Source organism: Malus sylvestris, chromosome 15 (genome assembly GCF_916048215.2).
Source record: "Malus sylvestris chromosome 15, drMalSylv7.2, whole genome shotgun sequence".
NCBI classification, from domain to species: domain Eukaryota; kingdom Viridiplantae; phylum Streptophyta; class Magnoliopsida; order Rosales; family Rosaceae; genus Malus; species Malus sylvestris.
In genome coordinates this window covers 17,352,649-17,368,883 of record NC_062274.1, presented here as the reverse complement: position 1 = coordinate 17,368,883, position 16,235 = coordinate 17,352,649, and the positions used below count along the sequence as shown (strand labels likewise).

General features: G+C 36.1%; 1 protein-coding gene and 1 long non-coding RNA gene across 3 annotated transcripts; both read right to left on the bottom strand.

Moving 5' to 3' along the window:
- Positions 1-669: 669 nt before the first annotated feature.
- Positions 670-3,069, bottom strand: LOC126604716 (serine/threonine-protein kinase RIPK-like). The gene is given in 6 exon segments (XM_050272012.1): positions 670-841; positions 844-1,424; positions 1,515-1,638; positions 1,743-1,879; positions 2,090-2,225; positions 2,331-3,069. Coding segments are annotated over 6 exon segments (1,389 nt in total). The 5' UTR covers positions 2,718-3,069; the 3' UTR covers positions 670-817.
- A 5,534-nt stretch (positions 3,070-8,603) lies between these two features.
- Positions 8,604-15,780, bottom strand: LOC126604727 (uncharacterized). Of its 2 annotated transcripts, none has more exons than XR_007616724.1 (3): positions 15,150-15,780; positions 14,395-14,453; positions 8,604-8,973 (listed from the first exon to the last, which is right to left on the bottom strand). It is a non-coding gene; the product is annotated as an uncharacterized LOC126604727 (long non-coding RNA). The 2 variants fall into 2 exon arrangements; XR_007616723.1 differs by lacking the exon at positions 8,604-8,973 and adding an exon at positions 13,364-13,520.
- Positions 15,781-16,235: the final 455 nt, after the last annotated feature.

Below are 16,235 nucleotides of genomic sequence, written 5' to 3'. Positions count from 1 at the left end.
TAAACGGACACTATTCACCAATTATCAGAATCATCACCAAAAAGATACAGAGCGGATCCTGTTGGCAAGCAAATGATGCCATATAAGTTGAAATGCCAGTAGACAAGGAAAACCAGTTGCCGTGTTTCTACATCAAATAATTGGATTCCGATCTTGATTCACATATAGCCACCTTCTTTTGTTGTGTTTAGCTAAACAACCTGTAGTGCTTGGAATGATCACATATTTTTAGAAAAGGAATGTGACAAATGCTAATCAATGTCGCCAACAAATCTGACTCAAACTGCGCATTTGTATTTAATCGTTTTGAAATTAGTATATTGTACATGTAGGTGTGCTAAATCAATCGGGCGCACGTGCGAGTAAGTTGATTGTGGCCGTTCCTAGTTTATGGGTTCCACAATCATGAATGATTAGAATTGGTCCTTAATTGTGTCATTTCCCTTCCCTCTGCATATATATGATGGTGATTTCCCACTTATTTATATGAGTTTTTATAATTAATCGAAAGCATATGAAAAGCTAGGATCAGAATCTAACTGTACCATTTTCCTTCCCTCAACATGTATATGATAGTCCATTGCCCTCTTTTTGATGGGTTTTTTGGTTCATTAAAAAAAGAAACTCTACTTTTTGAATTTGAAAAAATTAACTCAAGAACAACTAAAATGATTGGACCAAAAAATTAAGAAAGAGTTGTCAAAGGCAACTTTGTCAAATCTGTATTTACATTTTAAAGTGTGATTGTACAGGTATTTTAGTACGACTCTATGCTCCCTTGAATCTTTGGTGGACAGGAGATTTGAAGCCATTATTTCTATGGTTTTGTTGCAGCAGATTCTCTGAGAAGTAACGTGGAGACCTTGGTGATCTTATTTGATGATGCTTGTGGTGATTGTGGTTCTTCTTCTTCCTCCTCAATTCTTTCTGTGCATCACCTTCTTTTACGTCTTTAATTGAATTATCGGATTCAGTTGGTGATCTTAGCTGATGATGCTTGTAGTTATGGTGGTTGTTCTTTTTCTTCAATTCCTTCTGTGCATCACCGTCTTTTACGTCTTTAATCGAATTATCAGATTCAGATGGAACTGTGTACACGAATGCAAAGGGGATGTCATCAAAATCCTTGAGTGGCTCCAAGGTCTTGACCACTTCACTTATTTTTGGTCTTTGCTTTGGCCGGTGGCTGAGGCATTGGAAAGCCAATGCCGCGGCCTTTCTGGCCCCAAGTTCGGAGTACTGGCCTTCGAGTCTTGGGTCCATGATCCGGCTGAGTTTCCGGGGTTCGTTTAACATAGGCCTTGCCCACTCAACTAGGTTTTGCTCTCTTTGAGGTCTGTTTTTGTCCACAGATCTCCTCCCTGTTAGAAGCTCCAATAGTACAACTCCAAAGCTATACACATCACTCATTGCTGTCAAGTGACCTGAAATTTAACACAAGTATTAGAAACTAATCCACAATTATCTTCACTAAGCCTTTAAGTTGAATTGGGTTGGATTGGATTAATTAGTACCTGTCATGATGTATTCAGGAGCAGCATAGCCTTGTGTTCCCATAACTCTAGTGGAAACATGTGTCTCATCTCCTTCTGGACCATCTTTTGCCAATCCAAAATCTGAGAGCTTGGGAGTATAGTCCTGTAAACAAAAACGAATAAGAATATAAGCATTTTATGAATTAGTTTTAACAAAAATGGACAGGATTATTTAGTCCTAGGAGAAAAATACAGAGCAATACTTACAGAGTCCAACAAGATGTTTGAAGCTTTAAAGTCACGATATATGACTGGTTTCTCTGCTTCATGGAGGAAGGCAAGGCCTTTTGCAGCTCCAAGCGCAATTTTCATTCTTGTGGACCATGGAAGCGACACCGAATACCCTGCACGACAAGAAAAAAGACATTAGAAATTGAAGGATGAATTTGTTTATGGCTGAGGCAATATTTTAAACTATTTTAATCTAGGGGGTGGGGGATTGGTATGCAAGCGGCACACAGACTGTCATGGTCAACTAGCCTAATGCACATATGGTGAAGAACAAAATTTAAAGCTTTAAAAAATGCAAATTTTGTTGGGAAAATTAGACATACTTCTGAATAGCTGGTTCTCTAAGCTGCCTCTTGGCATGTACTCGTAAACCAGAAGCCTGTGTTCATCTTCACAGCAATAGCCTATGAGCTTCACAAGGTGTGGATGTCTCAGTTGCCCAAGAAAAACCACCTCAGTCTGCAGAAAACCAATAAAAAATCATTAAAAACAAAGTCAATGAAAACCTCAATTGATTAAAATGAGAAAATTGTGGAATATTTCAAAATAAAAAAAGTTGCTCACCAGCCACTCCCTATGGCCCTGTGTGCCATCCAAGTCCAAGAGCTTCACCGCCACTGGCTGAGCCGCCAAACCAGGCCTCAGCTTGTCATCAATGAACCCCTTGTGCACGGGCCCGAACCCGCCTTCCCCGAGAAAGTTGCTGGATGAGAAGCTCTGCGTGATCACCTTCAGCTCCCCAAGTGTGAAGATGTGAAGATTAGAGCCAGCAAGAGATATCGAGAGATCTTCCGAAAATGTTGTGCTTGGATTGCTCAGATCAGTTAGGGAAAGTCTTTGGAATGAGGTTTGTTTCGACGCCACTTTCTTGCTGCTCTTTTTTGGTGGAACCCCAGATTTGTAGCAGTCTGGGAGAATAGACCTCCATGTGAAGACCTTCTTGACCGCCATTTTTTTACAAAAATGTTTCCAAAAACTAGAGTTCGAAACACCTTCGCTTCCAAATGATTCCCGATCAATCCCAGATTTCTTGTTGTTTTGGTGAAGTTTTTTTAGGATTTTGGGAACAGTGAAAGAATTGAGTAGGAAAATATGAGAGGGGAGAGATGTGATGAAATGAGCAAATGATATGGGAGACTTTAAAGGAGAAGACAAGGCCTAATATTGAAAAAAAAAAATCACCAACTGCCCTCCAAACCAAACAAAAGATTAAGAGAAAGGGGTCTGCAACTTCTTTCTATCGACCTCTTTTGAATTTTTCTATATTTTCTGTTACGTTCTTTGCATCACTCTATGGAATTTCCCCACCTTACCATATATATATTTATAGATTTGAAGATTTAGGGTATTACTTTAGAATTATTTTTATCAAATGGGGTGATGAGTCCTTAGTCAACATGGTGGGTTCTTAGATGCAAAATTGACAAGGGTTACCCTCTTGACCTTGACATTTTAGCATGAGGGTGAAAAGAACAGAAAAAAAATGTGAAACTGGTTCTATGTGCTTTGGAAATTTGGATCGAAAAGCACAATTAAGAATTTTTCTTAATGCTTTTACTTAACAAGTATGTCAGGTATGTTTTCTGCCATTTGGCTGGATCATCAAGTTTGAAGTATCAGCACCAAATTACCTTTTATTTCTTTATAAATATATAATAAAGCGGCTGATCAAAGAAAGGTCCAAACAGAACAACAGCAATCCAGCTAACATATTGAAAAAATCGCCAAGAGAAACAAAGAAAATCCAGCTATTTCACACTAAGTTGTGGAAAAATGACATGGAATTTCCAACTGGTTCAGAGGTTTAGGGAAAAAAAATGGTTGGTCTACTTGCAATAGGTTTTAGCTTCTAGAACAATGGCCCTAAGACAATGCCTTATCCCCAAAATACCAGATTCACCAACTCTCACCAACGCGTTATCATGGAGAGCATGCTTGAATTGGGTTGGTTAGCGGACAGTGTGTCCGGCCTTCATGCACTCAAGTTCGAATATCTTTTAAGTGTGAAATTTTTCAATGTAATTATAACATCATCAAGTCAAGTGGTGTTATAATCAACATGTATTATAACAAGTGTTTTGTTTACAAATAATATTGGTGAACATAAATGCTTTTTCTGCTCATGTTATAACAAGTTAATTAATACGTAATAGTGTTGTGATCACATTAGATAGATCAGAGTTTTTTTTCAGTATATCAGATGGTTAAGATTGTTTATATTCTTTAGTTGACTTTATCGAAATCAAAGTAGGTCCCCATGTAGGGTAGTTGAGGTGTCATGGTAACCTGATGCTAAATTGCTAATGACAATGTTTAATCTTTGTTTTAAAATGAGTATTTCAAACAGTTTAGCTTCGGCAGATGAATGTGGTATTAGAATATATCCATCAGAGAGATGTCAGAAATGGGTGTGGGGACTTCGTTTCTTTCGTCACTTCATGAATGTCAGTGGGCATTCTTGTCATTTGGGACCAGAAAGAAACTTGCAAAGCAAGAATGTTAGATATTCAAATGACGACTTGATTACTTCAAGGGAGTTAGTAAATAAAAAAAGATCAATTTCTTAGACTTTATATCAGTAAAGTGGAAAAAGAAGCGCGTAGACAGATGTTTTAAATTGAAGTTAATATATATTAAAAAAATAAAACAAAACGTTACTTCATGAAAAACACGAAGAACACAATTTTCGTACAAATTTTAATTTCCAATAAGTCATTAATTTCATATATTTTTCCTCTTTTGAAAACGTTTTGAATTGATGTCAACATATAAAAGGCTATTCAACTAAAATGATTTTTAAAATTGACATAACTCTTCAGTTTAGTCTTTGACAATGAAAATCGATAAAATTAGTCCCTCAGTTTGTCATTGTAAATCATTTTGGTTATTTCGTAAAATTTGTGAAATATCCTAGTTAAATTGTGAAGTAAACGACCATGTGATCACATTTTTAAGGATATTTTTGTCAAACCAACATCTCCACTTAACGAGTATATTGACATATTTTTCACGGAATTACCAAAATAATTTACAACAGACAAACTCAATGACCATTTCTATCAATTTTCATTTTAAATACCAAAGTAAAACGCTATGTGAATCTCAGACTAGTTTGATTAAAAGCCTACATAAAAGTATGTTTTTATTTTTTTACTTTGTTTAATATTGCATGATAAACACGATGGTTAGGGGTTAGAATCTTCAGAGAAGCTCTATATAAGACGTCAGGGGCTGCTAGCTAATGAGGAGATTAACCTAATTTAATTATTTTCCTTAACCCTCCTAGTCCTAGCTAGGCAATGATCAAACCCTGTCCCACTCAGTAAGCTCATCTTAAATTAATATCCACTTGATCCCTTATTGCCCTACTTTAAACCTTAGTTATCCTTGGCTGATTAATACCTTGAATTTTTACTAAGCCTTCATCTTGCATCTAGTCTCCATCTGTTTTTATTTTGTTTTTAAGGGGAGTGATTTTGACGCGTCTGTTTTCATAGTCTTTACGCTTCCTCTTAATTCTAGGAGTGCTTGGTTTTCTTTTTTGTTTGTTCAATTCGATAGTTATACAAGAGGGCGTGCAACAGGTGAAAACGATGTGCATTAATAATTTTCCTTTGTAATCTCATACTCAGACGAAATTTGTTAAAATTTGCTTTGATAAATTGATCAAACCAACGAAAACGATAGTAAGAAGTGCTCATTCATATTATTTTGGTAAGAGTATATTGTTTTAGTAATCGACATACGCATGACATAAAACAATGTACTAAGATCACGTGAGTAAATGAAAAACTATTGTTCTATGGTGATCTTTCAAATAGGTCAAGAATTAGAAGGGATCAGTATTCAATCAAACTACAACTGCCCCTACCTTCCTCTGTGGAAATGGAATTTTACCAAACAACCAAACACAAATCAAACTTCTTGAAATCCTACGCAGTCATGTATTACATCTTGACTTTAGATCAACTTTCTTCTAACATATTACATCATCTAGATAAATAAACGGGCCGTGTATGATCATAGAAAAATTAGAAAAGAAAATACTCAATTTGGTTTATAAATAATATATATGAGTTGCATATATGTTAATGAATCCATTTCATGGAATAATATGGACTCAGTGTCAGTACGTATATAATAAATCTTTAGTGAACGTCATGAAAGTACTCATCATTGTTATTCACTTTTAAGCTCATTTTATGTATGTTTCAGTGTTATAACATATGATATTGTCATTCAACGTCAAAAAAATGTAAGATCGCACTATATTTGTCAAAGTTTACAATCCAAAGTTACAAATATGATCTTTCTATAATATAGTTAACCGCAACAAATTTTTGCACAACCGGTCGCCCAACATGCACCAGATGATCGGCAATGCACAAAATCGATTAACCGGAAATTCTCTATTTATACATATATACATATATATTTGATATCATCACAACGGCTCTGCGGAGTTAATGATAATCGTAAGCATGATGCAGTTTAAATTGTGCTCGATCAGTTCAACCACCAGAGACTTTGGCTAATATTTAAAACTAAGACTGTTTCAACCAAACCGAGTATACTATAGGGCTAGCTTATATGCATACGTGTGGTGCAAACCTTGATTTTGTTAGGCCACACGATCTTAGAGTACGTATTTAAGTACGTAACAATAACAGATATAGTATGACTGCAAACATAACAGGAACTATATTATTAAACACGGAGTGAAACGGTTCCTCTTTCTTGTTTTGAATGGTTTGTAATTAGGTAAGTCAACTATCAAGTGGCCTATATTTTTCGAAGAAATATACAAAGCTTTGATTTGGTCGGTGTAAATGTATGATCTGTTCTTCTGAATCGTGTGAGGGCTGAGCTGAGGAGTCAGCATATAAATATTGGGGGAGCAATGTAATGTGTACGTAGGTTTTGGTATATAACTAACTTTGTGTGCAAGAACGGTCCACTGGATGCCTTTTTGTCCAAGCATATTACTGTATGAAAAGGAAGAGATATTATGTTAAATTAGAGTGCTGCGAGAGTGATGTGACCTTGACCCTAATTATGGCTTGTTTATGCACAACATCATCAATTGTTTAATAGGAAAATTAATGAAAATGGTTTGAAAATTTTGAGTTTTAACGATAAGGACAAAATAAAGAGTAAAGTGAATAGTACCAGGATTATTTTTTAGTGTAAAAATGTGGTTTTTCGTTAAAATGAACAGTACCAGAAGCTTTTCGTTAAAGTTCCCTTATTTTATTTCCATGAATTTGTTAGGTTAGGAGATGAAGAGGGAGCGGAGGATAGGAGAGAGGAAGGGAGGGGAAGGGATGTGTTTTATGTGACCGTCCTCCTACAACAATGAATTAATAAGTTTGAGGGTTGTAAAATGGATGCAAGGGTCAGTCGTCCACACAAGTGCAGGTGATTTTGAGTAAATCTATAATTGATTGTGGAATTAACATTTTTTAACACCTCACAATTACTAAAGTATGTATGCACGGTTGGAGAAATTTTTCATTGTGACGGGAACACGGGTGGTACACCATGTGTTTTTATGTAAGTGGTAGTAAATTTTATTTTTTAAGTTATTACTTTTTAACACACAAATCCTACAATTTGTATAATAACACGTGATGTACCATTTCGTGTACCGATCACACTGAAAAATATCTCGCACGGTTGAGCATAAGCAATTCACTGATTACCACAGAAATATCCGAACAAGGATTGTCTGCCCTCCACTTCCGGTGCCCTCCTGTTTTGTGTGGTCACGGTTAAGCCACGTCAACATTTTATATTTTTTTTTATAAATATAATAAGACAAAAATAAATAGTAATATAAAATGTTGACGTGGCTTAACTGTGACCACACAAACAAGAGGACACAGAAAGGGCACCAGAAGTGGAGGGAAGACAATCCTTGTCCGAAATATCCCCATGCAAGGCGAGCCAGAGGGGCAACAACTACCTTGGGGCTCGAGATATAAACCCTACTAAGAAAGTCACACGTATGCTATGAACATATAAAACTATATATTATTAGTTGTATGTAAGATTCTCTCTGTATTTGTAATTGACATGGACAAGTGCTTGGATTCTTGGAAGGTAGAATTATGAGGGCCCGAAGCATGGTTGGGCTTCTTGGAAAGTTCGTAATGAAAGTAAAGGATGGGCTTCGTTTTCCTTGGATAAAAATTTGGGTGGAGTATAAGCACTCTGAATCGTCACATGGACTAAGGCCTGATATTATAATCCCACGTAACAACGTTACGACAATATCAAACACTAAAAATGCGGTTTATTGATATTCTCTCATTCCTCTAGGTGGTTCAGGAAAATAAAATAAAAAACCTTTATCATCCCATGCCATCTCTTCTCCTTTTTAAAAATAAATAATATCATTAACAAGAGAAATGGGAAGAATTTGAAACTATATATAATTTAAGGAGAAAGAGTTTCGAATTTAAGAATTCATGACATCTCTTCTCTTGATAAAGATAAAGATTTTGTATTTGATCCCTCCTCCTATGAAGTACATAACAGGGTGACTTTTGAATGATTTTTTTAAAGAAAAATCATCGATAATTAGAAAGAGAAAAACAAAATCTCCACTCTGCAAGGATAATCAATATTAAAAAGGATTAGAAGGATTTTGAATATTCTTGTGGTGCCAAAATTTCAACTTGTACTGCACCCATAAATTGATTAATGAAGATTCTCCTGTCACTATACCATATGTTAATTTCAAACCAACATTAGACAAAAGCTTGGCGGACCAAACGAATCTTAGACTGAAGAACTACATAAATTAATTCATGTACCAAAAGAAAAAGAAACGGATCAATATTTCAAGTGATTCCCAATTTTTTGGTTACTTGAAAATTATTTGTTTACAAGATTTGTATATATATATATATAAACACCCCGACTCGGAATGTCCACTAGGACTCAGAATCAAGCTGTGCTGGTTGACACCTAGAAGGTGACAAAGCCGTAAAGTGTAATGATGTGGAAAAATGTGAATAAATTTAAACCTAAGAGTGTCTAAATACCAGAGTGCACCGGTGAGCAGGAATAAACCCACTTCACACGTGACGTTAGAGCATAAGCATGTACAGAAAAGTGAATTAAGAATCGTACCCTCGAAATAATCTCCCATACTAAGAATCGCCTTGAATCTTCGACGATAAAAAAGCTCAGCTAATAAGACCTGGAGGGTGAAGACAAGATAAAGGTGAGTGACCCTGTAAATAAAATTTTAATATAACCCCTATAAAACATTATAACCCCTCGCTACAACACCTGTATAATTTCCATACAAATATCATAAATATACCACAATACAGCATCTCGTCAGCAATATCAAATAATCGTGTGATTAATAACTCATACTAGTACGCAATTCGGAGTCACCTATGGTGACATGTATGACTTACCCATATCTCATCACATATATTAGTTCATCACATATTTCATCACGTATACTAGCTCATCACATATTCATCTCATATGCTAGCTCATCACATATTCATCACATATGCTAGCTTATCGCATATTCATCACATATGTTAGTTTATCGCATATTCATCACATATGCTAGCTTATAAGTCGGAGTCACCTCTAGTGACCTATACGACTTATCCATAGCTCCTCATAAATATATGCTAGCATTTCATCACATATCTCATCATAAATATATGCTAGCATCTCATCATATATCATCACATATATGCCAGCATCTCATCACATATCTCATCATAAATATATGATAGCATCTCATCACATATCTCATCATAAATATATGCTAGCATTTCATCATATATCATCACATATATGCTAGCATCTCATTACATATCTCATCATAAATATATGCTAGCATCTCATCACATATCTCATCATAAATATATGCTAGCATTTCATCATATATCATCACGTATATGCTAGCATCTCATCACATATCTAATCATATATATATGCTAGCATTTCATCACATCTCTTGTCATAAATATATGCTAGCATCTCATCACATATATACTAGCATCTCATTACATATCTCATCATAAATATATGCAAGCATCTTATCACATATATACTAGCATCTCATTACATATCTCATCATAAATATATGCTAGCATCTCATCACATATCATCACATATATACTAGCATCTCATTACATATCTCATCATAAATATATGCTAGCATCTCATCATATATCATCACATATATGCTAACTCATAAGTCGGAGTCACCTATGGTGACCTGTACGACTTATTCGTATCTCATCAATCATGGTTAGCATATAAGTCGGAGTCACCTATAGTGACCTGTATGACTTATCCATATCTCATCAATATATTAGCCGGAGTCACTTCACGTGACCTGTACGGCTGAATCAATATCTCATCAACATACTCACTACCATCACTATCATCAACATGTACTCACCTGAAGCTTACCTGGGCGTCCACAACATCATTTGGCACTTCGAAGCATTCACAATAATTAGGTTCAGGTAATACACATATGAATATATCATGATGCAATCTAAAACTCAACTATAACATAGTATTTTCAATATATATATATATATATATATATATAACATGGCGTGAAATGCATAATCTGTAACGTTCCATTTCCAAACTATTTATTTTCGGAAATAATTATCGGTGATAAGCCCAATTAGACACTAGTTTAATTAACTAACATTACTTACGTTTCCTTACTTCAATTCCTTGATTCTTCACACATTGATTTATGAACAACAATTAACTACCAAATCATAAGGTTAATTCTCACATTTTCCACCAATGTCCTTCACATTGTTCAATTCCCCAAACAAGGCTATTGTCCCAATTATTTAGTCTCATTTATTATATGGTTGCATCTAATCTCTTGTTAGACTGCCTACGTACCCTAAACAGGGATCAAGTCATTCGTAGTTCGCATTAGTTCAAAGCATTGACAGTAATTATATGAAATATTCAATTTATAAACGTTTGAGGAGATATCAATCTTATATATATATATATATATATATACGATAGAAGAGAAAATACCTACTCACCCTAGGTCCGCGCTACGACTCCCTCGCACGAATGTCGAGACATCACGAACTATCGTCGCTTGTGGCCAAGTATCAAATCACGTCTCAAAGTTCTTACCGATAGAATACCTAATTTACATAAAACATATCCTCATGGACCTTCAAGAATAATTTGAGACCCATTGACCAAGAGTCAACTATCGATCAAAGATCGATGGTTGGGTCTACAACCCTGTAAACTCACTCCGGAAGATCCGCATATCAGATATCCAATCTGAAACTTCCAAAGATTCATATTATGCTTCTAGAATAACATACTAAAATTTCATTACGATCCAACGATCGGATTTCTGTCAATTGCCCAAAACTAAGTGACGGTTAACATTTATTTTATAAACTTGCAAATCCAATTCAAGAAGATCCGTATGTAGGATTTCCGATCCAAAGGTTCCTATGATCCTCAAATATTATGCACTATAATGTATTAAAGTTTGGTGACGATCCAACGGTCAGATCGTCAATTCATATTTTGACCTATTCACGTGTCGAAATGAAACTAAGCCCAAATAATGAAATTACGTCATACAGATATCAATTATGAACCCAGGGCATGTAATAGTACTTAAAAAAAACATCATTGGTCCACAAGCCACGTGCCGCCGCACGAGTCGCCGCAGGTGGTGGTCGGCCGCCCCGACTCGCCGAAAAATTCAACTATTTTTAAAAATTCTCAACAATTACAAAATTGAAGATCTCAAAGAGTAGAGTAAACTTTATACCTGTGGCCAAGTCCAATTTGGCCTAGAAAGACTCCAATTTTGCTAAAACCGTACGAAACCCTAGAATTGGGTGTGATTCGATTCAACCTCCAAACTTGCTTTGACACCTCCACTACTATTTGGGCTTTGTTCCTAGGTTCTAGGGGAGTGTTTTGGTAGTGGTAATCAAAGGAAAACGTTTCACAAATGGGTGGATTTCGAGTAACCTTTCCCGCGGCACCCATGGTGGTTTTTCCACCAAACTTCAACCAAATTCCTTCTAATTTTGGGTGGAAATGGAAGAGGGGAGGTCAAGAGATAATTTCCAGGTGAATAATGGGTGACTTTCGTCGGAAAAATGGTGGGATTTAGCCAGAATTAGAACCGGGTCGAAACTGGTTTTGTTTTTTGGTGCACTGATCGACTGGGTTGGGTGCTCCACACCTCCCTCCTTTCCCTCCTGGTTCTTCTCTCCCATTTGTCACTCTCACTCTCCTCCTTTCCTGATTGGGCAGTGCCCATCTCTTTCTCTCCCTCTCCACTTCGCTGCCATCAGGCAACTTTCCTCTTTTCCTTTCTTCTTTTTATTTTCCCCTATTTTTTATAACTCCTTAATTAGTAAAAATAACAATAACCATAATAAATGAATAGAATAATGAATAACGACCTTTAAAATTTTATAAAATCGTAAAATTTAGGACGGGTTGTCACAATGAGAGCTAATCTCTGACAAATTTTGGACAAGTTTTTGTGGAGTCTACTTCGTACTATATTTCAATGATCCGAACTGTTTATCTTTTGGGTCTTCCTCAAAAATCATGTCTACCAAAAATCCCAAATTTGAAACTATATGACAGTTGAATTTAGGGCTTGGGGTTTCTTTGTAGAAATTTATTCGTCCATTTTTTTTCCTACAAATAAATGTCTTAATAATTTTTTATCTGTCTCATTATATTAGACAAACTTAAATCTACAATAATCTTGACTTATTAATCTACCCTCTTCTGTCTCTCACTTCCCCACAATTCATTTGAGTTCGAAAGAAGTAAATTTGTGCAAATAGTTCTCTTCCAAATTATATTTAAATTTTTTCTTGTCTAGCCGAAATATTGCTATTGCTAGGGAGACTACAAGCGTAGACTAAATTTTGTAAATTAAATAACATAAAAGTTGATGATTAAATTATTAATTAAGTGTTGATTAACTTGTTTATTCTTATTGATGACACATCATTTCGTTTATAAATTTTGTAGCATTACCCTACTTGTGTTGTCTTGAGAATAGTGTTGTATTGACAATAGTGAGAGGATCGAATACGTCTTGTTAAAGGTAGTGTATAGTCATAATCCATTCACTGGTCCTTTCCCAACCAATATTGAAATTTTCCCAGTTAATTGCTTAAAATATCATATAAGATTGATATTGATGTTTAATTGAGATACATCATGCATGACCAAGATGTTATTTCATTTTATAAATGACTTAAGTACCTAAAACTCTTTAATTTTTTAGTGTCATTTTAAATTAGTTTCACTATTTTTAAACATTCTAAACAAGTACTCAATCTATTGAAAATGTCGCATCCATTAAACTTCAGTTAATTTTTCAAAAATAGATTATATTTAAAATCCACCAAATGTGACACACCCCGATCGGAGTCAAGACGTGTTGGCCGTTACGTGAGAGTGACGTAGCCATGAGCACAGCGCGGAAACGATAAAGAGTAAGAGAAATACTAACAATTTAAAACCTATTAACTAACAATCCCAATTAAGAAAGGATGTCAATGAGAGTTTAAGTGTATAAATACACTTTCAAAGCAATAAGAGTGTCTAGTTGCAGTCGAGTAGGATGATTACTAAAATACAACATCCGAAGATGAATCCTACTTTTTCTGATTCTGTTAGAACACCGTTGGAGTCCTCGTGGCCACCAAACTCTGCTATCTAAGACTTGGAGGGGTGAAAAACAAAGTTGAGTGGGTCAGTAAAACACATTTATACGAAAACATTATTTTCCTTTGAATATACTAACCTCTCGCTGTAAAACAAGTATATGGTTACTTTCCCAGAAAATATATATAAGCATATACATAAATATATATGAACACGTATCAAATCATTTCATGCTTCACATAATCATAAACTTATGCATGCCATGCCAAGACATAACAAAGTAAACAATTCAGGTAAGAATGATTTCATAGAAATATAATACGTTAGCCAGAACCCCTGTGGTAGTCTGTATGGCTGAATTCATAGCTCAAACTCAATCTAGCCGGAGTCACTACTATGACCTATACGGCAATATACTGCACATAAGTCGGAACCACTGAAAAGGGTCTGTACGACAAGCTTGGGTGAGATACAGTTATGCTCAATTCTACTTTCTCAATACTAGCTGTGTGATAATACGTTAGTCACCTACGAGTCGGAACCACTTATAGTGGTCTGTACGACAAGACTGTGCATCTAATTGGATCCAATGTAAGCATATGGTGCGGGAGGTAACATAATATACAAGCATGTGCCAGCTCTCTCTGGCTAAATCGCAATCACCCTGGGTGCAAGTTTATGAGCTATCGCTTCTCAATCACATATCGCATCATCGATGATTTACATAACCAAACACAACTTACCTGAACTTACATGTGCCTCCACAGTACCATATTTATATATATAAGGTATCACATATCAATTCATGCATGAAACATAATTGTATATGCATGGCATTTATGGCATGGCATTTAAATTGCATTTCCTTTAAATACGTTTTCTGGGAAAAACGTCAAGTATATATATATACTAAAAATAACTGCCCACTCACCTGGGGTCCGCGCTACGACTCCGTAACATCAGAACATATGTGTCTCGAACGCTCGGTGCCTAAAACAGTTATCAAACCACATCTCAGAACTCTTATCCATAGAATATGTAATTCACATAACACATATCTTCAAGGGCATTCAAGAATAATGTGAGACCCGTTAATCAAAGGTCAACCGTCGACTAAGTTCGACGGTAGGGTCATAACCCCAAATAACTCAATCTGGAAGATCTACAACTCAGATTTCTGATCCGTCACATCTCAAGATACACATTAAGCTTCTAGAACAACATACTAAAATTTCATTACGATCCGACGGTTGGACTCCGCCAATTTCCAAAACTAAGTGGCGGTTAACATTTTATTTTATGAACTTACAAATCCAATTCGGGAAGATCCGTCCATCAAATTCCCGATCCGTAAGTTTCTACATTCTTCAAATATTACGTACTACTATGTATCAAAGTTTGGTGACGATCCGACGGTTGGATCGTCAATTCATATAATGGCCTATTAACGTATCTTATAGAATTTTGGCTCTAACAATCAATCTACGACATTCACTTTTCAAAACTGAATTCAAGACATCACATATAGTCTAAAAATAGCATTGGCGGCCCTCAAGCCACGCACCGCCGCACCAGCCGCCGTGGGTGGCGGTCGGCCGCCCCGGCTCGCCGGAAAATTCAACTATTTCTAAAAATTACCAAAATTTGTAGATTTGAAGATCTCAATGAGTATAACAACTTTCATACCTGTGACTAAGGCCAATTTGTCTTGGAAACACTTCAATTTCACCAAAATCCATGCGGATCCTAGAATTTGGTGTGCTTCGATTCGACCTCCAAACTTGTTCCAACGCCTCCACCACTGCTTGGGCTTTGTTCTAGACCTCAAGAGGATGTTATGGGTGGTGACAATTGAAAGGAATTGCTTCGGGATTGGATGATTAGAAGCCAAAGCCGCCGCACCCCTTTCTTGCGATTTTCTCCATTTTCAAAGCCAAAACTCTCCAAAGTTGAGATGGAATGGATAGAGGAAGGGTCCTAGAGTGTTTCCCATGAGGTTTCTCGAAGCAATTTGCCGGAAAAATGGGTGAAAATCATCGAAAATAGGTATGGGTGCTGACCGGGTCAAGAACGGGCCAAGGGGATCCAGCCGATCGCCCGCGCCACTCTCTCCCTCCTTACCCTCCTTCCCCTTTTCTGGTTGGCCATCCTCTACTTCTCTCTTCTCCTGATTTGCCAGCTCTCTCTCCTTTCTCTCCCAGAGCTCCTGCTCTCTTCCTCTAGTTGGGCAGCTTTGCCCAACCTCTTCTTCTTCTTTTTCTTCTACCAGCCACACGCACGCACACACACACACACACACGTGACCTCCCTTCTTCTTTTTATTTTCTTTCCTTTCCATCCATTTCAACACTTACCTAAATAACACACCACAACGCTCATAACTGGGGGTAAAATAGTAAATTCATGTCATTGATAATAAAATAATACATATCTTCGAGACAGGCTGTCCCAAAATGGGTATATCACAGTCAACATTAATATTAGTTGCCTTAAAATATAAATTTCAAACATAGATTATATAATATGGAATTCAATAACGGGTATTGAATTGAATCGAAAATTGATCCAAATTGAAATTACATAAAAAAGGCAACCTCCTAACAAAAGAACAATAATTGGCTACTTAAAGATAAGTAGGAACTCCCCTACTCAAGATTTCTCAAAATTGTTTGTTGTCTATTTATAGAACTTCGTGTTTATAATCAGAACCATTCATATTATAAATCACCCTATAAAGATTGCCTCTGCAAGAAATCTATTAATACTAAGGTC